A 25,362-nucleotide genomic window follows, 5' to 3' on the forward strand; every position below is an offset into this window, starting at 1 on the left:
TTCTGTCAGTTGCGTCTTCTTTTGTTTACTTACATTCATGTATTTTGTTTTATTTTCATTTATTTCCAGTCCTCTTAGTTTGGATTCGTTTTCTATTTCTTGAAAGGTTTTCTTTAATGCCTTTTTATCTGTTGCTACTATGGTTATATCGTCCGCATATCCAATTATTTGTACTGTATTTTTATTTATAGTTCCTGCGTTTGACAACTTTTTTATTATCTTATCTAATGATAGAATAAATAGTACAGTTGAAAACGCATCTCCTTGTCTTACTCCATTTTTAATTTTTATTATTTCTGTTCTCTCTCTTCCGGTGTCTATTGTTGCTTGGGAATCTCGCATTGTCATTTCTATCATTCTTATAATTTTATTTGATATTTTGCTCTCTTGTAAGTCTTGGATCATTTTTCTTCTACTTAGTTTGTCAAAAGCCTGTTTAAAGTCTAGAAAAAGTATATGTGCTTCTCCGTCGTACTCGTATGTTTTCTCTATCGCTTGTTTTAGTGTATGGATAGCATCTATCGTGGATTCTCCTTTTCTGAAACCGTACTGGTAGTCTCCTATGCTTTGTTCTGTGTATATTGTTAGTCTGTCTCTAATTATACCAGTCAGTACTTCATATGTTACATTATAACTTAAATCTTCTTCTTCAGGTGCCGTCCTCGTTCCGAAGTTTGGCTATCATCAAGGCTATGCGTATTTTTGATACCGTAGATCTAAATAATTGGCAGCTGCTGCACTTGTATCAATCTCTTAAATTCTTTAACCATGAATGTTTTCTTCTGCCAATGGATCTTTTACCTATTATTTTTCCCTGAATAATTAATTGTAGTAGCTGGTACTTTTGTCCCCTCATTATATGTCCCAAGTATTGCAGTTTGCGCTTTTTAATAGTAAGCGCAAGCTCTTTTTCTTTCTGCATCCTTCGCAACACTTCCATGTTTGTCACTCTCTCTGTCCACGATATTCTCAGTATCCTGCGGTACATCCACATCTCGAATGCTTCTATTTTCCTTGTATCGATCTTTTTCAGTGTCCAAGCTTCCATTCCATAGAAAAGAACTGACAGCACGTAACATCTCATGAGGCGAATTTTAAGATTTAAACTTAGCTCTCTTCCGATTATAACTTAAATAGTAGAACCTAAAAGAAAACGTTTAAACACTGTGCCGTCAGTTTTTAGTGGCACATGCGTCGACAGTGGCGCATCAAACTTTCCACTTGTGGACGGGATAAATAAATTAAAAAGTACTCTGCCCCACTTCCAGAATTAAATTTTTTTCATTTTTAAGTTCTACGTGATGAAATAATAAAACTCAGCCTAATTTTAACTCCCACCCCTTCCCCTTTACCCCACCTTCAAAAACTTCATTTTTCGTTTTTATTTTTTGGTGGGATGCAATCATTTTAAAATTTCAAAAAATTCTTAGACTCAGTTGAGGCTTTTACAAAACATGTCTATTTTTTATAGGTCCGTAGGTTAAGTGTACATAATTTTTAATTATTTTTTTGGAAAAAAAGCGTATAACTTTTTTGGAGATGGCTGGAGCTCTAATTTTGTTTCTATTTTATGTACTTTATCAATAACTATGTTTTTAATTTTTTTCAGATTTTTCCGTAAGGTTCGCCACCTTCAAAAATCCAAATAACTGTTTTGTATGGGGTTTTTGGGGGTTTGAACGTATTTCTACCATTTTTAAATGTTCTAAAAGACCCAGTTACTTCAACTAACATATGAAATATAATAGATTTTGAGAAGGCGTTTGATAGAGTTCAACATGATAGGTTGTTTGAATATCTAGAAATGATTGGAATAGATGATAAATATCTGAGACTTTTACAACATCTATATTGGAATCAAGAAGCTTCTATTCTGGTAGACGGCAAAGAAACAGACAAAATTTGCATTCAAAGAGGTGTCAGACAGGGTTGTGTGTTATCCCCAACTTTGTTTAACGTATACTCAGAAATAAATTTTAATGAAGCCTTGGAAGAACAATGTGGAGTTCGAATCGGGGGAGAAACTATTAACAACATCAGATATGTAGACGACACCGCGATCATGGCTGAAAATATCGAAGATCTTCAATTCCTTATTGATCGAGTCACTAGAGAATGCTCCAATAACGGACTTAACATAAATGCAACAAAGACAAAGTTACTTGTGGTTAGTAAACAAGACGTCGGCCCTATGCAACTAATTGTCAGTGATGAATCAATAACAAAAGTTAACTATTTTAAATACCTAGGATGTTGGATAAACGAGACACTAAATCCGGATGAAGAAATTAAAACTCGTATAGAAATTGCAAGAAGAGCATTTATGAAACTTAGATCTATTCTGAGCAACTCTCAGCTGAATTTACAACTAAGAATCAAGTTCCTAAAATGTTATGTGTATCCTGTATTACTATATGGATGTCAAACCTGGATCATGAAGGTTAACATGATGAACAAATTAGAAGCCTTTGAGATGTGGTGGTATCGTAGAATGCTCAGAATATCTTGGGTTCAACGCATTTCAAACAGAGAAGTCTTAAACAGAGTAGGTCAAGGCGAAGGTGACTTAATGAAGATGGTAAAAAAGGGAAAACTTGAATATCTGGGGCATATAATGAGAGGTAGCAGATACAGGATGCTGCAGTTAATACTCAATGGAAAGATCGACGGGAAAAGAGGAATTGGTCGAAAGAAATATTCATGGCTCTGAAACCTTCGTCAATGGACTGGCTTATCAGCAGATCAATTGTTACATGCCGCACAATATCGAGAACGATATTTGCAAATTGTTATGGAAGCTACCCACGCCTAAAAATTTGGGCACGGTACTTAAAGAAGAAGAAGATGAAATATAAAAAAAACTTTGCTTTGGTCTATTTTGAAGTCTATAAACTTGGAAAATGCTCCAAAACCCCCCCAAAAAAATACAGTTTTTGGGATTTTTGAAGGTGGCAAACCTTACGGAAAAATCTGAAAAAATTAAAAATATAGTGTGTGATAAAATAAACAAAATGGAAGAAAAATTAGAACTCCAGCCATCCCCAAAAAAAGTTAAACGCTTTTTTCCAAAGAAATATTTTTTTTGAGGCTATGTACGGATTATATCTTCCTACGGATCTATAAAAAATAGACATGTTTTGTAAAATCCTTAACTATGTCTGTTCATTTTTTGAAATTTTAAAATTGATTGAATACCGGCTAAAAAAAAAAATAAAAACGTAAAATTAAGTGTCGGATGCGTGAGGAAATGGGAAGGGGTTGGTGGGTTAAAATTCAGCTGAGTCTTATTATTTAATCACGTAGAACTTAAAAAATGAAAAAAAAATGAATTCTGGGGGTGAGGGAGGGTACCTTTTAATTTATTTATCCCGTCCATAAGTGGAAAGTTTGATGCGCCACTGTCGACGCATGTGCTACTAAAAAGTGACGGCACAGTGTGCATACGTTTTCTTTTAGGTTCTGCTATATGGTCTTATCATGCCTAAAATGATTAGCAAATTTCACCTATAGCGGATCTTAGTCTATTTATCTGAAATCAAAATGCGCTTCAGGTCTCAAAAATTAAATTTTATCTGAAATCAAACACAATCTTTGCCGTAATATTGATTATGTCTTTCAGAAAGTTCATTGGTCTATAATTTTGCAAAAATTAGCACTTTTTCTAGGTTTGGATATCATAATCACAACAACCTTTTTCCATCTAGATTGGAAGTGCCTGAATTTTACTGTGCTGTTTATAAGCCTTAGTAGTATAAGTTATACTATTGCCCTTTTTAGGTTCTTCAGTTGTCTATTTTATTGTTTCATCCGACTTTTTGTGCCGTCTTTGCGAAAATGCTTCGGGTGAATTCGTTGACTTCCTCTGGAAGTTTATATTGGATTTCTACATATCCGGCATTTTGTATTATTTATGTGTAACTTTTTTGTACCTCGTGTTAAATTTGAGATCTCTTTGTAAATAATTTTTATTGCTTCTGTTTTATCTTCGATAGTACGGACCACATAAGATGATTTTCCTTTAGAATATAGATATACAGGGTGTAACAAAAATACAGGTCATAAATTTAATCGCATATTCTGGGACCCAAAATAGTTCGATTGAACCTAACTTACCTTAGTACAAATGTGCACGGAAAAAAAGTTACAGCCCTTTGAAGTTACAAAATGAAAATCGATTTTTGCCAATATATCGAAAACTATTAGAGATTTTTTATTGAAAATGGACATGTGGTAGTCTTACAGCAGTAGTATTTTAGGAAGAAAAGATAATAAAATTTGTACCCCCCATAAAAATTTTATGGGGGTTTGGTTCATTTAAACCCCCCCCCCCCCCCCAAACTTTTGTGTACGTTCCAATTTAATTATTATTGTAGCGCCGTTAGTTAAACACAAGTTTTTAAAAACTTTTTTGTCTCTTAGTGCTTTTTCCAAAAGTCAGTTTTTATCGAGATATTTGAATATTTGTCAAATCCACCACATATTTGTATAAGGTAAAGTACGATTATGGAGATTTGGTAATAATATGAAAATTTATTTATGATTTACATTTTTAACCATATTAAAAAAGAAGCCACATCCCGATAAAAGATGCTTTATCAAAAAAATACAAAGAGGCAAAAAATTTTAAAACACTGTGTTTAACTAACGGTACCGCAGTAATCGTTTAATTGGAACGTACACAAACATTTGGGTGGTTTAAAGGAACAAAACCCTCATACAATTTTTATGTAAACATATTAAAAAAGAAGCCGCAACTCGATAAATACTGCCTTATCGAAAAAATGTTAAGAAGCAAAAAAGTTTTAAAAATAGTGAATTTAACTAATGGCACCACAATAATAATTTATTTGGAACGGACACAAAAGTTTGGAGAGGTTTAAGGGAACAAAACCCCATAAAATTTTTATGGGGTGCACAAATTTCACTATAATTTTTCTTTAACATGTTCTTTCCAAAAGAATGCCACATGTCTATTTTCAACAAAAAATCTCTAATGGTTTTCGATATATTAAAAAAAATCGATTTGCATTTTGTAACTTCAAAGGGCTGTAACTTCTTTTGTGTGCATATTTGTACTAAGGTAAGTTAGGTTTATTCAAACTATTTGTGGTCCCAGAATATGTGGTTTAATCTATGACCTGTATTTTTGTTACACCCTGTATAGGTAATTTCTTCTTCATATTGAATTTTTCTATGATATAATATTATGTATACCATGTATATTTAATAGGAATCAAGAAATAAAAAACCAGTAATGTAACATTTGCTTTTTTATTTAAGTAGATAATGATTCAATCAAGTAGTTTTGAGTAGCATTGAAAATTTATCTTCGGTTAGTATTTTATATTAGTAAGTACCGTATTAATCACTATTCCAGGCTAAAAAATATTTACAAATTACCACTAAATCATACAAATCAAAATATAATATAATTTAAAATAATATGTTTGCAATAATTGAATAATACGAAATAGACAAAGTGTAAAAGTTCTGGCCTGTATATTCGTTCATAATATTAGTAACACATTGATCCAAACTAAAGAAAATTTCAATATACACTAAGCGCCACCTTACTAGATACATAAGAACATTGAGCTATTACAATTCTGGACCCTCCACTTGTTGCAATGTGTATTTTTTATGTCTAGTGACGTTTATAACGTCAGAAAATGTATAGAAACTGAACATTAACCAATGAACTGTCCATAGGGCTTTTCATTCACAGTCATTTGTTTCGAGCTTCTGTCATGTGTCACATAATATTAATATATCTACGTCATATGTCTTTGGTTTCTATCATTGGTATGTACCAAAGACGTATGACGTAGATATATTAATACTCTGTGACACATGACAGAAGCTCGAAACAAATGACAATCGATTAAAAGCCCTATACGGATGGAATGGCCCTGTCCCATTCAAATAGTGAAGCGAGATTGCCACCAACATACAAGAGAGAGGTTCTAGAGAGAGACAGAGAAGGTGCTGGAAAACTTGACAGGCCTAGTAATTTCAGTTGCCTATATCAACTTAAATCGGAGAAATGGACCTCATATTTTTTTAACTTGGTATCAGGGCTGATAGGCAGTATTTAAAAATTAAATTAAGTTAATAAAATTAAAAAAATAGGAGGTTTATTTCCCCGATTTAAGTTGATGTAGGCAACTCAAATTACACAGCCTGTCAAATTTTCCAGCACCTTCTCTGTCTCTCTCTAGGACCTCTCTCTTGTATCGTGGCCGCATTAATTTTTTCATACCTATTTCATCCGTATTGACAGTTCATTGACATTAACACAGAAAGTTAACAAACAAACAAATATAAAAATATTTTGAGCATAATGGGTAGACAAAAAACTAATCAGTAAAACTAATCAGTGAGAATTAGAAGCATTCAAATTGTGATGTCATCATCCTAGTTGCTATCAACGCATCGAGATATCGTAGGTTTTACAAACTTTCAATGAAGCTATTCTTAAACTGATGAATTCAAAACGTCTGCTAATAAACATCAAAAAGAGGAGAAAAGAGAATACGAGGACCTCAATACCATCTACTTCGCCTTATAATACCGGGAAAAGTGGAAGGAAAGAGATAGGTTAGTCGAAAGAAACTTTCGTGGCTGCGTAATTAGACAATGGTGTGGTTCCACAGTAGAAAAATTACACTAGCTTGATATTTAGCAGTGGCCGAAGGTACATACAAAGAAATCTAAAGTGCATCCGAAAGTTTTTATCGGTTATAGTGATTAATACTAAATGTGTACTTATATACATGTGATAAATATAGTCAATATTGGAGACTAAGATTAAAAAGGGGGTGCATCACTGGATGCCTCCCTGGATGCCATAGTACTTCAATTATTATTATCAGTTCTATTGCTCGTTGTCTACAATGTATCTAGTGAAACATTTAGGTTTAGGTTGAGATTATATAGATAGATTGTAACTAAAGAGGGGTTAAGAGCGTAATCACAAAATTTCGGGCTTATGTGTTTTTTATTTGCATACATTTAAAAAGTGAAAGCTCACTGAAAACTTCTATAATGTTTATTTTAATAAGTTACAGGGGTGAAAACGAAAAGAAAATTGAATATGATTTTTAATTTAAGCATCTCCTTCAAAAGAAACTTTTTGTTTATTCTAGGGGACTTTCGGCCCTCGGTAATAATGTAATCTTTCATTCTGCGTTTTAACTGTTCAAAAATACTTGGGTATTAGTTTTCTCAGCATTAGAAAAAAATGAATGCATTTAAAAAGCATTGCCTCGAAATTTTGCGCCTATGATCTTTAATAATAATAAAAAAGATGACATAATATATACAATACAATCGTAAAGCAAATACTTACGACAGTTAACGGTTTCTGGAGCTCCACAAAGATTGGCCATATTGCTAAAGAACAATCCTTTGGGGCATTCCAAATGAGTTATTTTATTATCTTGATTATATACGTAATATTTCGCACAATCTTTGGGATCAGGCCAAAATTGATGGTCCAAGAGCTGTGAGACATTTTTGAGTAGGTATTTTAGGCAACCTGAAAATTTTTCAGCTGACTATTCCATGATAGCCTAATACAAAAATGCCGGTCTGGCTGGAGGGTAGCGGTTATTTTCCCCAAAAATCCCCCCCAAAGTTAAACAAAAGGGTAAAAATTGTTATTACAAAAAATATCATTGACGTGACTTTAAAGTAAATTTATATATTCAAATATAAAGAAAATAAACAGGCCATGCGATTTAAGGGCGATTTTAACTCTGCAAGATACTTGCATGGGCGCCCCAGGATTATTTTCAGGGGATGCATCTGCTTCAGAAGATTTCATCTGAATCTGTACATACTATTAAGAAGTATATAATATACAACTATACATGCATAGCTATGTATGTACATTCCTTCCGGACAGGGAGGTGCAATTGTTATTTGACAGGGTATTTTTTAATAATAAAAATAAATATTCTAAAAAAGACAGGTTTTTTTTTGGTGAAATTTTCCAATTGTCAGGTGATCAAAAAAATTACGCGTGAATATAAATGAAAAGCGCTATAGGTCAGCAGCAGTGTGAGAAAGATCGTATACCGATAGCTGTTTGCGTCCTCTGTTGTAGCTGAGCGAGTCCGTTCGCAGGAGAAAAATCACATAACCTGGCCATATCCATGTTGTTGTTTCTCGAAACGTTAGAGTAATTATTATATATTATAGTTTTTTAAGTAACTTTTTCTTAATTAAAGAAAAATAATACGTATTTTACAATAGACTTTTCAAATATGATAGAAAAAGACAAATTTATTATTATAAATATATAGGTAGAAAAGTATAAAACTATAAACTAAATTATTTCTGTGGCCGAGTCTTGTACTTCTTCTTCAAACTCCTCATCTGAGCCTTAATATTCATTCTCTTCCTCTTCGTCAGACTCCCCTCGAGACTCAGATTCCTCTTCTACATGATCTGTAAATAGTTGTATCATTAATTAGTTTAGTTGCTACGTATTCTCCGTCCTTTTATACGGAGTCGAAGCCTGGACAATCACATGCTCATCTGAAGAAAGACTTACCGTTGTTGAGATGTGGAGTTATCGAATACGTAACAAACACGGAAACATTAAGAAAGATGAAAAAGGCAAAAGAAATACTCAACACTATGAAGGAAAGAAACATGAGCTACTTTGGTCATATACTAAGAAATAAAAAACGTGATGTGATTGGTTATATAAGGAAAAGTATTAAGCATTGGTTATATAAGTAAGAATACGTAGCAACTCAATCAATTAACCACTAATTAATTTTTCATTAATTCTAAATACATATTACAACTATTTACAGATCAGGTAGAAGAATCTAAGTATCGAGGGGAGTCTGATGAAGAAGAAGAGAATGTATATTTATTTTAGCTCATTTTTCTTTCCTTCATAGTGTTGAGTATTTCTTATTTTGCCTTTTTCATCTTTCTTAATGTTTCCCTGTGTGTTAAGTGTTGTGTGCATGATATTTTTTACATTATTCGATAACACCACATCTCAACAATGGCAAGTCTTTCTTCAGATGCGCCCGTGATTGTCCAGGCTTCGACTCTGTATAAAAGGACAGAGAATACGTAGCAACTTAATTAATTAATCACAGATTATTTTTAATTAATTCTAAATACATATTACAAGTATTTACAGATCATGTAGAAGAGGAATCTGAGTCTCGAGGAGAGTCTGACGAAGAAGATGAGAATGAACATTTAAGCTCCGATTAGAAATTTGAAGAAGAAGTACAAGATTCGGACACAGAATTAATTTAGTTTATAGTTTTATACTTTTCTACCTATATATTTATAATAATAAATTTGTCTTTTTCTATCATATTTGCAAAATCTATTGTATAGTACGTATTATTTTTCTTTAATTAAGAAAAAGTTACTTGAAAAACTATAATATATAATAATTACTCTAACGTTTCGAGAAACAACAACATGGATATCGCCAGGTTATGTGATTTTTCTCGAGCGAACGGACTCGCTCAGCTACAACAGAGGACGCAAACAGCTATCGGTATAAGCTCTTTCTCACACTGCTGCTTACCTATAGTGGTTTCATTTATATGCACGCGTAATTTGTTTGATCACATGGCAATTGGATAATGTCACCAAAAAAAACGTGTCTTTTTTAGAATATTTATATTTAAAATTAAAAAATACCCTGCCAAAATAACAATTGCACCTCCCTGTCCGGAAGGAATGTACATAGGTATGCATGTATAATTGTATATTTTATACTCATTAATAGTATGTACAGATTCAGATGAAATCTTCTGAAGTTCAGATGCACCCCCTGAAAATAATCCTGGGGCGCCCATGCAAGTATCTTGCAGAGTTAAAATCGCCCTCAAATCGCCTTGTCTGTTTATTTTCTTTATATTTGAATATTTAAATTTACTTTCAAGTCATATCAATGATATTTTTTTGTAAAAAAATTTTTACTCTTTTTTTAAATTTGGGGGGGATTTTTGGGGAAAATAACCGCTACCCTCCAGCCAGACCGGCATTTTTGTATTAGGCTATCATAGAAGAGTCACCTGAAAAATTTTCAGGTTGCCTAAAATACCTACTCAAAAATGTCTCACAGCTCTTATACTATGAAATAGTTTAGAATCTAAAACAAAACTAAATTTACATACGTAAATTACACAATAGTAAAATATTTTGGTGTATGATTTATTTTTCTCTTTCATGACATGAGCCCAAACTGTTCTTGTCCCCTCGATAAGTAGTCGAGGCATTGAAGGATTGAAGTGTCGATTTTTTTGCAGTAAGACGGATTTTAATGCGGATTAGTGCGTTGGATTCGTGAGAATATCAGGAAATTTTGTGAACTAATGTAATGAATAAGAAATCTCAAATTGCATTTGTGCATAAGAAAAATTCATTTCAAAAATGCATTTCGATAAATAGTGGAAAAAATTGACTCAATTTTCTTACTCGGGGGGTTTTTGGGGTCGCTGAAAACGAATATCGAGGTCGGCGAGAGTGTGCAAGCTACCTGGTGCCTGCAGCGGGTGAAATAAACGTCTTCCTCTGGAGTATTGTGGTAATTTATCATATAATTGGCTTAAACTTATTACTCGGGGGTTTTTGGGGTCGCTGAGAATGAATTTAAGGTCGGCGAGAGTGTGCAAAGTACCTGGTGCCTGCAGCGTGTGTAATAAACTTCTTCCTCTGGAGTATTATGGTAATTTATCATATAATTATTTTAAACTCGTTACTCGGGGGTTTCTGGGGTAATCTATTTTCTTCGATGTAACTATACTCCATCTAATTTACTTACCGTTGCACGTCATCCGCGTCATAGCCCGTCACAAGATACCAACACGAAATATTTAGGCGGTAGTTGTGTTCTTTTTTAGAATCACTTTGCCGAGTACACTGGCATTACAGCCACTAGGCATATTTTATTATATATGCGTAGAAATAATATTTAAAGATTTCTATTAATGTTAACTTAAAGAAATGCACAATAAAATGTTTCACTTAATTTGTATAAATGGATTATAAAGCTTTTTTATGAAGCACATTTGTTCGGAATACACTGTAACTATAATCGAACGAAGGTGATATTTTGGCATGAATTGGTAACATTTATTTGACAGTTGCGGTGATGACACTTCATATTTGTTTATATCCTTAACTATAAGTATTTGTTTCATTATATTTACTGTTTTTATTATGTACTTTAACGTAAGATTATAACTTAATTCTTGTTTTCTATTTCTAAAGTTTTTATTTATTTACACTGAATATTAATTTGTTTTGCTGTATAATCCACTTCCGCAAAAATTGTGTGGTGTATTTGATTTAAAATGAATTCAAGAATTTTTTGTAATGGGGTAACAATGTCAACTTAGATCTCTAACGTAAATAATGACGTGCAACAGTAAGTAAATTAGACGGACTGTATAGCGATCGAAAAGGGTGGTATTTTTATTATAAACAAACATACATTTTTATTATTACAATATATTTATGGTTAAAAAAGTTCATTATACAGAATTTATCGTAATTTATCTTTAAAATTCATTTTCTTCATCATTATCATCTTCTTCTTCAATATTGCTTTCCTCTCTCGAGTTTAATGCAATATTTGTGCAATCAGAGCTTGCACAATTTTTGCAGGCTAAATTACAAACTAACCCATGCTCCCTGCACCCGCATGAGTTGCCGCAGTCTGACTTACAACTACAGAATATTAAATTTCAAATGTTTGGGGGACCAGGTTGCTGAGTCATTCTAATTCTACATTATTTGGTAATTCCCATCCCTAATCTGTTGCAGGCACCAGGTAATTTGCACACTCTCGCCGACCTCATATTCATTTTCAGCGACCCCAAAAACCCCCCGAGTGATGAGTTTAAGCCAAATATATGATAAATTACCACAATACTCCAGAGGAAGACGTTTATTACACCCGTTGCAGACACCAGGTAGTTTGCACACTCTCGCCGGCCTCATATTCATTTTCAGCGACCCCATAGACCCCGAGTAATGAGTTTAAGCCAATTATATGATAAATTACCACAATACTCCAAAGAAAGACGTTTACTATACCCGCTGCAGGCACCAGGTAGTTTGCATACTCTCGCCGACCTCATATTCGTTTTCAGCGACCCCAAAAACCCACGAATAAGAAAATTGAGTCAATTTTTCCCACTATTTACCGATATCCACTTTTGAAATTAATTTTTCTTATGCACAAATGCAATTTGAGATTTCTTATTCATTACATTAGTTCACAAAATTTCCTGACATTTTCACGAATCCAACGCACCAAACTGCATTAAAATCGTCTTACTGCGCCAAAAATCGACAGTAAGGCCTATTTTTGTGCTTCAATACCTCGACTAAAGTCCCACCTTATCCATCTCTCTACAATTTCCTTACAAATTTTTATTGTGTACATTAGCTTTATTCCTGTATAATTCTTTCAGATCCTATGTTCCTTTTATATTAATACAGTGATACCATCACTCTCTCCTTGTATGCATTGGGTACCCTTTTTTCCTCACATATCCTACTTATTATTCATCACAACATATCCTAGAGTCTTTATATATCCTTGTCTAGAGCGTTCCAAACCCTAACATGTATTTCATCAGGTCTTGCTACCTAACCATCTTTCATCTTCATTTAAAGCCTCTTCCACCTCATCTCTCGTTATCACTGGTATTAATATCTTATTTGAGGTCCCGCATCCTCTGTGTCATTAAGTCCTTTGATGACTTGTCATATACGTTAGCAATGCTCTATAAGCTTTTCATCCCCTCGGGCGCTCCAACTTTTCACAAAGCTTTGAAGACAATCTTTTCTTAGCAGTAGCCTTGGTCTCTCTTTCCAACATAGTACGTACGTTTATCTTTCTCTCTTTTATACCTCACGTTGCTCAATCTAGCTGTTTTCTTCTCCTTAGCCTTCTGTTGCATTTCTTTGATCCACCCTCAAGCTCATTTGTCTTTAGAAGGCTGATAACATGTAGGAAAAAAATTAATCTTATATACCAATTTAATACTTCCAATATTAAATAAATTGCTCGTCAAAAGTTAGGGATATAGAAAATTCTGCTGATTTTCATAGTTGATTTTTTCGCGAACAGACGGATTCCGCTATTTTTTTGAAGATATTTTTCTTTAGCGGCGAATCGATTAAGGGTAAAATTTGATTGATCCGCGCGGATGCGCACACCGACAGTATGGTATTAGTTGTTATACGGGCTCTGATTGGGTGTTGAAATTTTGAAATGATCTGTCAATAATTGTTCAATATGGAGGTTATCGGTAAACAACAATATTGTATAATATTAGTTTTTATTGATGTGTGGACAGAAATAAAATCAAATTTATAATTATAGTGACTTTTTAAATAGTTTTGAAAAGCCGCCGGTACGTAATTCTAAATGTTTCAGTTGGAAATACCTAATAGTTTCAATACCTATCTATTTGGAAAATGTAAACAAAATAATGTAGTTACCTATTAGTAGGCAATGCTTTAATTTACATAATCTGATTACGAACAAACTTTCTACAAATCTTCATCTCATATATCGTTTTCTTACTCTATATTTTGTTGTATTTTATTTCGACAAAAATCAGACTAATAATTTTATTAAATTCATATAAATTTATGGTGTAAACGTTTAGTTTGTGTATATTCCCAGATGACGTATACGAGAGTTTGGTGCAGTTTGAAATGGCGTCAACTTTCGTACGGCGCGGTAGACGTGAAGTGGGTTTAAGCCCCAAACAAGTTATTATTTTTTTATTTTTTTTAATAGATTTTATGATTGTCAGTATATTATTATATAATTTTTGAAGATATTCTTCTTTTTTGAAAGTGGTAGATAAGAAAGTTAGTTTGATTTTTAAATAAAATAAGTACAAATAACCTTTTAAATATATTCACTTCGTTTAAATTACCTATTATATAATAGAAGAATATCTTCTTACGTGCGTACAAAGTACACACACATTCCTTTTTTTATTTTAGCCTTTTCTCTAGTATTTACACAGTTATGTAAAGGTTTACTCAAACTTATATTTTGTACTTAAACCGGATGGGAGAAAAAAATATGTTTTTCTTGTGTTAAGTTTGAGATACCCTGTAGGAAGAACGAGGTACAAATGTGAGTATACATTAGAACAATATTGTAGTCTTATGTTTTGTGAACATGCTGTTGTTTGAATGTCCCTGATATCTTTAGAAACATAAAAAATAGACGGTTTTGTAATTTAACATGTGTTTTAACCGAAACAAAAGTTTGAGACACCTTGTAGGGAGAAAAAGGCACAAAGGTGAGTATACCCCGATATTATGTTGTAGTCACATATTTTTTGAATATTTCATTTTTTTAATTTCTCTCATATCTTTAATAACAAAGAAACTAGACGTTATTACTCTTTAATATGTTTTTCTACGTTTCACATGTGTGATGAGACGCATGTCGTCAGTGAAAACACATATTAAAGAGTAATATCGTCTAGTTTCTTTGTTATTAAAGATATAAGTGAAATTGAAAAAGAAAAAATATTCACAAAATATAAGACTACAACAAAATGTCGAGGTGTACTCACCTTTGTGCTTTCTTCTCCCTACAAGGTGTCTCAAACTTTTGTTTCGGTTAAAACACATATTAAATTACAAAACCGTCTATTTTTTTTATTTCTTAAGATATCAGGGACATTCAAAAAACAAAATGTTCACAAAACATAAGACTACAATACAATTTCGATATATACTCTTATTTGTACCTCGTCCTCCCTACATAAACTTAACATAAGAAAAACATTTCTTTTCTTTCACCCGGTATAAGTACAAAAAAAAAGGTAAAGGTTTGAGTAAACCTTTGCATAACTGTGTAAATACTAAAGAAAAGTCTAAAATAATAAAAAAAATTAGCGGAATCTGTTAATATGTTTATATCCCTAACTTTTGACGAGCAGTTTATATATAATAAACATATATATGCCAATAAAGGTAAATATGCTAAACTAAAAATAGAAAAAAAGCTTATTGAATTATCGTGCAATAAAATTAACGTATACTTACAACAATGAACATTTTCGTGACGATCACAAATATTTTGCTGGTCATCAAAGAAAAAGTCTTTAGGGCATTGAGCTACAGATATTTTACTGCCGTTACAGACAAAGAACCTCGTACAATCTCCATGATAAGGCCAATATTGGTGTGGTTTGCAGGCTAAAACGCAGTAAAGAAATAAAAAACAAGTAAACAACCAAAATATTATAATAATCTTCCTTTATACCGCTAGTGCAGTTTGTATTATAGCGTTGTAGTCTGCTATTTGTTGGACCAACTGAATATAAGGAAGGAATTTATTTATATTTACTTACTGCACTCAACATTCTCATATTCGTCACACACATTTGATGTGCTATTAAAGAACAATCCCATAGGACATGGCCAGTGCTGTAGTTTTCCATCACTATCACATTCATAAAACAACGAGCAGTCATTAGGATCAGCCCAACGGTTACCTGGTGTACAGTCTAAAAAATTACAATAACTTTATAATTTGATGTCAAGGGATTTACATCACACTAAGCAAACAACTACTTCCATAGAACAAAAGCATAACAGTTATAAAACGAGAGTTGAAGGCAGTAACGAGGGATATTCATAAATTAAAAAATAAACAAGGACAGGCCATAATAATATGAACAAGATATCCTGAAAATAATCGAAGAGTAATATAAAACATTATACATATTATACTCGACGTAATCACACTCCACGAGTGGAAATCCCTTCTTCTTCTTCTTCTTCTTCTTCTTCTTCTTCTTCTTCTTCTTCTTCTTCTTCTTCTTCTTCTTCTTAAGGTGCCTGTTCGTTCCGAACTTTGACGATCATTCTGGCTATGATGACTTTATTGGTTGCTATACGGAATAGTTGTGTTGAGGTCTTTCTATACCACGCTCTCAAGTTAGCAAGCCGGGATATTCTTCTTCGTCCTGGGGCCCGTTTTTCTTCAATTTTATCTTGTAAAATGCATTGGAGTAGCTCGTATCTGCCATGATTTCTCATTATATGTCCCAAATACTGCAGCTTACGGTCCTTCAAGATGTTGACTAAATATGCGGTTGTGTTTATCCTCCGTAGTACTTCTTCATTGGTGAAAAATCCCAGCAATACAAAATCAAGGATTACAGAAGTTTCCAAAGAGGTAATAAGATCAGCAGTAAAAGGAATGAAAAACAACAAATCACCTAGAGAAAATGGTAGTTTAAGTAAAAATTGTAACAATAGTAGGCACGAGTGAGTCATAACATTCTTAAAACTTCGTTATAATGCCTCTTTGAACCTCTTTGAAGGAATTAAACCAGAAAGATGAAATAGTGCCATTATAGTATTTTTACTATAAATGAAAAGTAATTGAAATTGGAAACTACAGCTGTTTTGGGAATAATTACTAACAGACTGAGACCTAAGCTAGATTTTCTCCAACCACCATTTTCACCACTGGAGCAAGACGGATTTAGGAGTAGCTTTGGAAAGAATAACCACCTATAATTAAATAAAGCCCTTGATGAAGAATGTTAAAGAATACAACAAGCTGTCGATTTTAATATTTGTAGACATTAAGAAAGAATTTGACCGTCTATATTAACAAGTTAAATGAAAATATAATATTATAATAAAATAACATTTATATCATAAATAAAAATTATAAAATGGTGTACATTATTTTTTATCAACAACATTCAAACAGATTATTCAGCGCCAACCAAAACCTATATATATTATCTAATATATACACTGGTCAAAATAAAAAAGGAGCCACTAACTTAAATTAATAAAACACCTACCTCTACCGGAAGTATTCATTTCCTGACCTGATTGTAGGGAGCAAAGTCATACTTCTCCTCCTTAGGGAGTAAAAGTAAAAGTGACGTGATAATATGTCTAATGAAATACATTATTGATGCTCTATACAATATTCTATTTTCTATTACGTAAGTATCTACACATTTTGTTCTATTTATAGAACACCCTGTATACGCTCCGAGCTTCGCTGGTATCGCGACCTACCTACAGTATTACTAGTATAATTTTTACCGGAAATTTATCTGGAAAGAAAAAAGTGATGCCTATCCTCTGTGAGTTTCGTTGGTATGGCTGGTATCGCCATCTAACGGTTGACTAGTGTTCCTATTTCGGCCGGAATTTTAAAGAGGACAGTAGAAAAGCAAATGGTAGTTGTTTAAAACTTGTTATTTATTATTACTGATAATTAATATCAATAAGTACAGAATTTATTATTCATTATGATTATTTTTAAGATTCTGCTTATCGTTTTGACGTTTATGTTGACAACTAATATTAGAAAAAATTATTCTGCAAAAAAGTATAATAATTTAATATAATTATAGTATAATACTTCTTAAATATTAACTTATGCATTTATTGCACCTAAATAATTAATTAATTAACAGCGTAAACCAAAAATTGTGTTTACTTACTTTTTTCTAATTGCATCAATCCATTTTTGTCGTTGAATCACCTTATGCCTTAGCGACAGGAAAGTTGCAGAATACACAGTTACCATTGTAACCAATTGAAACCAGTATTTCGACACTATTTAATAGGGCTTTTCATCGACTGTCATTTGTTTCGAACTTCTGTCATGTGTCACATAATATTAATATATCTACGCCATACGTCTTTGGTTTGTATCATTGGTATATACCAATAACGTATGACGTAGATATATTAATATTATGTGACACATGACAGAAGCTCGAAACAGATGATTGTGAATGAAAAGCCCTATACAACAACTTTGGTGAGACATTTAAAAGCTATATGCAACTCTTAATGCAGAACATCAAATTTCCGGTAAAGGTTTACAGACTTGTCATTACTGGCGCTCGCGAATTTTTAATTATCCCCTCTACCGACGAGCTCACAGCGTATTGCGCAGAATGGAAAAAACAGTAAATCGCTATTTTGATTTAACAATGTTTACATTAATAATTTGACTTATATTTGACAGTTGACAGTTATACTGTACCTATTTGTTAGTTTTAGTTTTCTAATAAATTGTGTTAGTTACATAAATAAATTATTTAAAAATGAAAAATGACTTGTTATTTGAGAAAGGTAGAAAAATCATAGTATAACATGGGAGTAAAGTGCCTTTCCTCCCTTTACTAGAGTAAACTTCATTCTCGGGAGAAAAAGTAGCACTTTGCTCCCTTGTTATACAAATTACTAAATATTTCAATAGGTAGGAACTTAACTATCTACGTAAACACAGTAAACACATACAGTTTTATAAATGAAAGAAAAAAACAAGTTTCTTATCTTCGTTTTTCTTGTATTCAATAAAAAAGCAAAACTTGAAAACATGTTGAAATCACATTTATTCAATTATTGACTTTCTGGCGATATTAAAGTTACAGTTTTTAAAACTTAATGATGGATTTTGATGTGCTTGTAAGGCCCCGAAGGAGTAGAGTGTATCTTACAGAAATTTAAATTGCTAGGGCAATAACTTAGTTTGAAGAAAGCTACTCAAGACGCCGTACGCGTACGGGAGCAATTTTAAAAGCTAGTCGTACTAAGAAAAATAGAGTATGGACCAGACATATAATGTATGGAGCTATTAGAGGACAACCTTCTACGCATCTTACAAGGCAACTACAGCTAGAGAGGATCGGCCTTTACAGCTGGACCATCAAAATCATCTAAGTACTGCTCGAAAGCTAAAAAATGAGTTGGTAGAAGCTACGGGTACAAGAGTAAATACTCAAACTATACGTAATTGGCTTTACGAATATGGGTTGAAAGCAAAAAGCCAGCTAGAGTACCATCTTTAACCCCTGCGTATCGTAGAGCCAGACACGTGTTTGTAGAAGAACGCATGAATTGGACCATGGTACAACGGAGTAACGTGATGCTTACTGGCGAGTTAAGATTTCTTTTAGATCATGTTGATGGACGTGTAGTCTGGAGAAAAGCAGGCGAGCGCGTTTTGAATTCAAAAATTCAAGAAACTCAGGCTTTTGGGGGAGGTTCAATGATACATTCGGGTGGAAAAACCTTAAATGGCGGCTCTGACATAGTAATTATTCGGCGAGGGCGATTACAGCAGAATGGTACATTAATGAAGTTCTTGACCACATGTTGTGCCATTTCCTGAAAATATGGGCGCAGAATTTTTCCTTTAGCAGTATAATGCGAGACCGCACGTGGCTAGGATAGCACAAAATTATTTGTTTACCTACAATATTCCGGCCATGAAGTGGCCATCGAAGAGTCCAGATTTATATCCCACTGAAAACATTTGGGATTCACTAGGGAAGCTCATGAAGGATGATCGTAAGCTACTAAGAAACCTACAACATGTCGATGAAGTTCTGGTGGAAGAATGAGAACAGCTAGACCAAAAAACCATTCCAAATGTAATTGAAATCATACCTCGACGTTTTGCTGAAGTTCGGCACGTTAGAATAGCCCACACACGCTATAAGTTTTGTTTTAAAATAATTTTTGCAACGCTGATATTAAAAAAATAAACCTAATTTTTCGCATTTAACACTTTTTATTTTTTTCACAAGAAAATGTACAGTAAATTAACAAAAATATTTAGATTTAATTAATAAAAAAATAAAAATAATGTAATAATAAAAAGAATTACTAAATAACAACGAACGTCTTTATAAGTGGCTCCTTTTTCATTTTAATCAGTGTATTATATTATAATCCCAACACAAGCAAATTTTCTAATAAAACACCGTTATTTACAGTTGAGTCTAAGGTTCTTTACCCGTGCGTCATCATTTAAAGCATACGAAATAATTCGGAAATTTACTAAACGCAACAGCAAGTGACAGTAAGTAGCTACTGCTCTAATCACGGATTATAATTTGACGTTATCAAAAAATAACATGTCAAAGTAAGTTTTGCTTTAAACTTTTGGTTCAGAATTACAGCTACATTTGGAATTGCTTAAAAATGATTTTAATATTGATTAATAAATAAATAAACAATTTATAAAAAAATTCAATAACATTTTTCTTTTTGTTATTTTATTCACTTTGGCGGAACATTTAAAACAAACATTTCTTAACTGTGTCAATAAGGTTAGCTTTGTACGTTGTCAAAATGAATCGTTAAATAACATAAACTTACCATAAAATTTCAAACTCCAATATAAAGTTAGTTGTGAAAACCACTGTTAGTACACTACAAAAAATTTCAAAATTGAAAAATTCGACAAAATAGCAGCAACAAATTCAACAAACTGACAGCCACAAAAGTAAACATACTAAAACGTCAGAAATTGTACTTAAAATGTGAAAACATCCCCAATCGTCTTTTTTTTGTACCTATCTATTTTCAATGTACTGAGGCTAGATCGTTAAAAAACTAACATGTGTTTTTACTTAACAAGAGGAGGTAGCTAGTTTGTCATTAGTTTCATGCGTGCAAGAGAATGATGCTAGATAAAAAGTATGCGTTTTATCTCGTCAGGTATTAATGACGCACGGGTAACGACTTGTGAACTCAAGTGTTACGGTTTTGAACTCACCGCTTGAATTAGCCCCGTACACACATACGGCTCCGAACAAAAATAAAATTACAGCTGAAATAAAAGGAAATTATTATTATACGAATGTACTTAAAATTAATAAATTGACATTTTTTTACAATTCAGAGCTTTATTTTACTGAATTTAAAAAAATATTAAAAATGAAACTTTTTATTGAGTCCAAGTTTCTGGTAACGCTTTCGTGCTTTCTATCATTTGCAAACCAACCGAATGCTGAAATAAAGGAACGCCAGGGGAGATCTATGATTTTCATCTCGCTTCCTACCTGTTCAGCGTGGCAGTATTCCAACGAAAACTTGTTTCCGATACTCAGGGGTATCTTCTTCTTTAAGTTCCATCTTCTATCGAAGGTTGGAAATCATCATGGCAATGCGGACCCTGTTGACTGCCGCTCTAAATATATCTGCACTACTGCATTCGAACCATTCCCGTAAGTTTTTAAGCCAGGATGTTCTTCGTCTTCCCACATTTCGCTTTCCTCGAATTTTGCCTTGCATAATAAGCTGTAATAATGAGTATTTTTGCCCTCTCATCACATGTCCCAAGTACTCAAGTTTTTGTCTTTTGATAGTTAGTATTATTTCCGGTTGATTTCCTATCCTTTTAGTTACTTCCACATTCGACATTCTTTGAATCCATGATATTCGTAGGATTCTTCTGTAACACCAAAATTCAAAGGCGGCCAACTTATTCAAATGGACTTGTTTCAACGTCCACGCTTCCAAGCCATAAAGAAGGGTAGAGAACACGTAACATCGAAGCATCCTTAGGCGTAGTTCTAACCTTATATCCCGACAACAAAGAAACTTTTTAAGTTTAATGAATGATGCACGTGCTATTTCAATACCAGTCTTAATTTCTTTGGTTTGGTCTACATTTGTTGTTATCCATGTTTCTAGGTATTTGTAGTTATCCACACTCTCAATCACAGTATCTTCAATAGTTAATTGGACGTTTACCTGTGCTGATTTAGTTATGATCATGCATTTAGTTTTCTTTAAATTCATCTTCAGTCCGTACCCATGAGAGCGTTCATTAAGGCGTTGCATTACGTTCTGTAAATCATTGTTGTTATCTGTTATTATTACTGTATCGTCTGCAAAACGTAAGTTGTTCAAAACTTCTCCATTGATAGATATACCTTCTATTGAATTTGAGAGCGCTTCTTGAAATAACGCTTCACTGTAGACATTGAAAGGTAGTGGAGACAGTACGCAACCCTGACGGACTCCTCTCTGTATTTTGATATCTTGGGTGTCCTGGTTGTCAACTCTTTCCTTTGCAGTTTGATCCCAATATATATTAGATATAATTTGCATGTCACGACTACCAATATTTTTGCTTTTTAATATATCTACAAGCTTTTTATGTTGAACTTTATCGAATGCATTTTCAAAGTCTACAAAACATAAGTACATATCCTGATTCATGTCCATGCATCTCTGGGCCAGCACATTCAAGCCAAACAAAGCATCTCGTGTGCTCATACAATTTCTAAAGCCAAATTGTGTGTCACTGATTTCATATTCGAGAGTTTTAACAATTCTACTGTGTATTATTTTCAAAAATGTTTTAAGTGTGTGACTCATTAAAGATATTGTTCTGTGATCCGAGCAGGTTATTGCACTTGACTTTTTGGGAATTGCTACAAAGGTCGATTGCAGCCATTGTTTGGGGATTGTGGCAGTCTGATATATTAAATTAAAGAGTTCAACCATTACATCAATGCCATCTTCATCAATAAGATTTAATAATTCGATGGGCACATCATCTGGTCCAGTGTAGCTTTACCCTCTTTCGTGTTTTTAATGGCATAGATGACTTCGTCTCTTAATATTGGTGGTCCGGTATCCTCTGTGATTTCTAATGACAGTTCTCCTCTTTCATCATTAAAGAGTTGTTGGATGTAATTGGTCCATTGACACAATCTCTCCTTCACGTCAGTAATAATATCCCCTTTATCATTTTTAAGGGTATTCGTTCTTGTGCTTTTTCTAGAACCTGTCATTTCTTTGATTTTTTTTTTCACTCAGAGGTAGAGTCTGGACTAATTATCGGAGAATAGGCCATTTTTGGGAAACGTTATTTACCAGCAATTTTATTGCTGGAGTCGAAGCTTATGACTATATATATATTAATAGCATGGGTATGCAAAGTCCGCAGATGGTATGCTATTTTTTTTGTTAACAAAATAGCGACCCCAAATCATGTTTTTATTAATTTTTGCTCCATAACTCCGAACATTTTAACTTTACACCAAAAACACTCTAGTCAAAATTCACCGAAATTAAACTCTGCATAAAGACATGTTTTTCCCGATCTGCTCCGACGAAAATTTTTCTCGGAAAATGCGGGTTTTCCCAACAAAATCTTTAAATTTCAAATAAAGTTTTAGATAAGTAATTGTCTACCAATTGCAGCTTTCTTGGTTTAGATTATAGTTCCAGAAGCCGGTGAAAATCTAACGAATATTTTAGCAACAATTCAATTGTTAATTAATAATTTACGGTCGCAATAATAACCAAAATAATTATGATACACTGATCAAACTTTGAAATCTTATAAAGGTGAGATGCCTATTTAATATTTTGTCGACAAAATATAAATTTTTAATTTTTTTGAATAATCTTTAAATGTTTAAAAAAAATAGTTATAAACAAATTAACGTTTCTCAGAAAGTTTTTACTATATTCTAATTTTAAAAAATAGGTAAAATGCGTATTTTAAAGATCTTGAAAATGAATGCTTTAAAACTTTTTTGCAACCATTTGCAAAAAAGTTATGAAACAGCAAAATCAACATACGATTACTACGTTGTTTATATATATTTTTTTAATTATTTCAAAGCGTAAAAGTAAGTATAAGGTGCAAGCTAATTACTTACAAAAATATCGATTATTAGTTTAATGGTTATATTTTAATTAAAGAATAAAATTATTTTTTTTATAATTTTTTAATACAGTACCGTAGATAAAATTTTCACTGGAAGCGACGACCGCCGCGCGACGTAGAGTAGTTAATAAATAAAATTATGTAGGTATTTTAACCTACATAATATATATTTGAGATTGTACACACCTGGGCTTCCTGATAATAGGAAATAACCTCTCAATCATGATAGAAACCAGTAGTGTCTAGTCAATTATGCAGAAATTTGAAAAATTTGGCTGTACAAAATAAAGTACTACAAAATTGTGTATAAAAAAAATTCCAGGAATTTTATTGATCTTATAACCCCTTGAAACATATAGAGACATTAGATACAACACAATGCACATTAGGGTGGGTCGAAAAAAATCGATATTTTTTTTTCGGATCGTAATACCGCGGAAAAGTTGCTAAATGGTATGACTAAATAGGGGAAAAAATATTAAAATTATCGGATGTTATCTTCCGTTCGCGCATGAGCTCTAAAGTTTGATTAAATTTTGAAAAAATTAAAGTTTTTTGGAAATTTTTAATAATTTTTTTTATTACGATATTTAATATGTAATAGGGAAAAATGTCATCTACGACACACTAATGAATTAATATAAAAATACTGGTAATGAGTTTTAACATCTTCCGTTCGCGCATGGGCTGTAAAAATAGCAAAAAAGTGTTGAAAACCTCAAAAATGTGGACTTAGGAAAAATAAATATATACAAGCTTCAACATATTATTGATGTATTATCCAATAAATACAAAGTACATATTTCACTTACGAATAGATTACATGTCTGGTAGTTTGAACTGTCTTTTGTTATCAAAGTCTGGCATCGTGGACCTTGACTTAAGTGTCGTTCTTATGTACCCGTCTCGAGCTGCAGATCTGCAAACCTTAGCAGAAGCCTCGCTCACCAACTTGACGCTTCTCTCCACTGCTTGAGTATGGACTGGCATCTTCTGTGATAGGATTTCCCACTTCGGTACTTCTTCTGTTTTGATGTAGGTTTTCAGTTCATCATCAGTGACATCTTTCAATAGAGGCGGCGAAGAAAATTCACAGTTTGTCCAATAATTTAATTCCGTGTAGTCTGTTGCGGAAAAGTTTAGCTTAGGTGCCACGTACGTTCGAATTGTTTTCCTCTTTTGTTCTCTTTCTCTTGCCTTAATGATGCGGCGGAGGCCCAGTTCTCTTATATGTTTTCTGGGATCTTGAGTCATAGTAATCATAACATGTTCTGGATGCGCAAAGAACCCATTTCTCTCTATAACTGGGTCAATTACAGCTTTGAGTTCATCTTTAAGATATCTTGAGGTTTCAATACATTGGTGCACGAGCTTAGGGCCATCAGTAAAAAGTTTGGTCTTCTTAATACAAAACCACATCGGCATATATGACTTCAGAATGAATATTACTATTTCCTGGAACTCAGCAGTTGGATTTTCTTGACTAATGTAGAGTCTTAAAGCACGGTTCGCTGTTGTTAGCCACCTTGAGTGAGACAAAGGTCCTGGATCCCTGATTGATAAATCTTTTGGGCATTCACCTGATTTAATCGCTTCTGATATTTCCAGCAAATACTTCTGATCCTTACTAAGAGTTTTTTTGTCTATCTCAGGGATTTGGCAATCAATACTTTCAAACTGCACTACTGGAAGTGTTTCACATTTGATCAATTTCCCACCAATCGGTCCTTTCAAAGAATTTGGCCCGGTCGACTTACCATCTAAATACTGAAATAAATGGCGGAAGGGTAGTTCATTAAAATGAAGAAGACAAACTGCCCATTGCAGAGGCTTACCTAAGTGTGTTTCAATACGGCGTATTA

The 25,362-nt window shown here is 33.0% G+C and overlaps 1 protein-coding gene across 1 annotated transcript in view; it reads right to left on the reverse strand.

Moving 5' to 3' along the window:
* Window positions 1-10,094: 10,094 nt before the first annotated feature.
* The window catches only part of LOC114337974 (probable chitinase 10), a 148,391-nt gene continuing 133,123 nt past the window's right edge, over window positions 10,095-25,362 (reverse strand). Inside the window, exons 7-10 of the mRNA XM_050649139.1 lie at window positions 20,588-20,641; window positions 15,387-15,542; window positions 15,079-15,231; window positions 10,095-10,138 (exon numbers count right to left, since the gene is read on the reverse strand). Of these exons, the coding sequence (XP_050505096.1) occupies window positions 10,095-10,138; window positions 15,079-15,231; window positions 15,387-15,542; window positions 20,588-20,641 (407 nt within the window). The remainder of the gene's footprint in view (window positions 10,139-15,078; window positions 15,232-15,386; window positions 15,543-20,587; window positions 20,642-25,362) is intronic.

Source organism: Diabrotica virgifera, chromosome 4 (assembly GCF_917563875.1).
Source record: "Diabrotica virgifera virgifera chromosome 4, PGI_DIABVI_V3a".
NCBI classification, from domain to species: Eukaryota; Metazoa; Arthropoda; class Insecta; order Coleoptera; family Chrysomelidae; genus Diabrotica; species Diabrotica virgifera.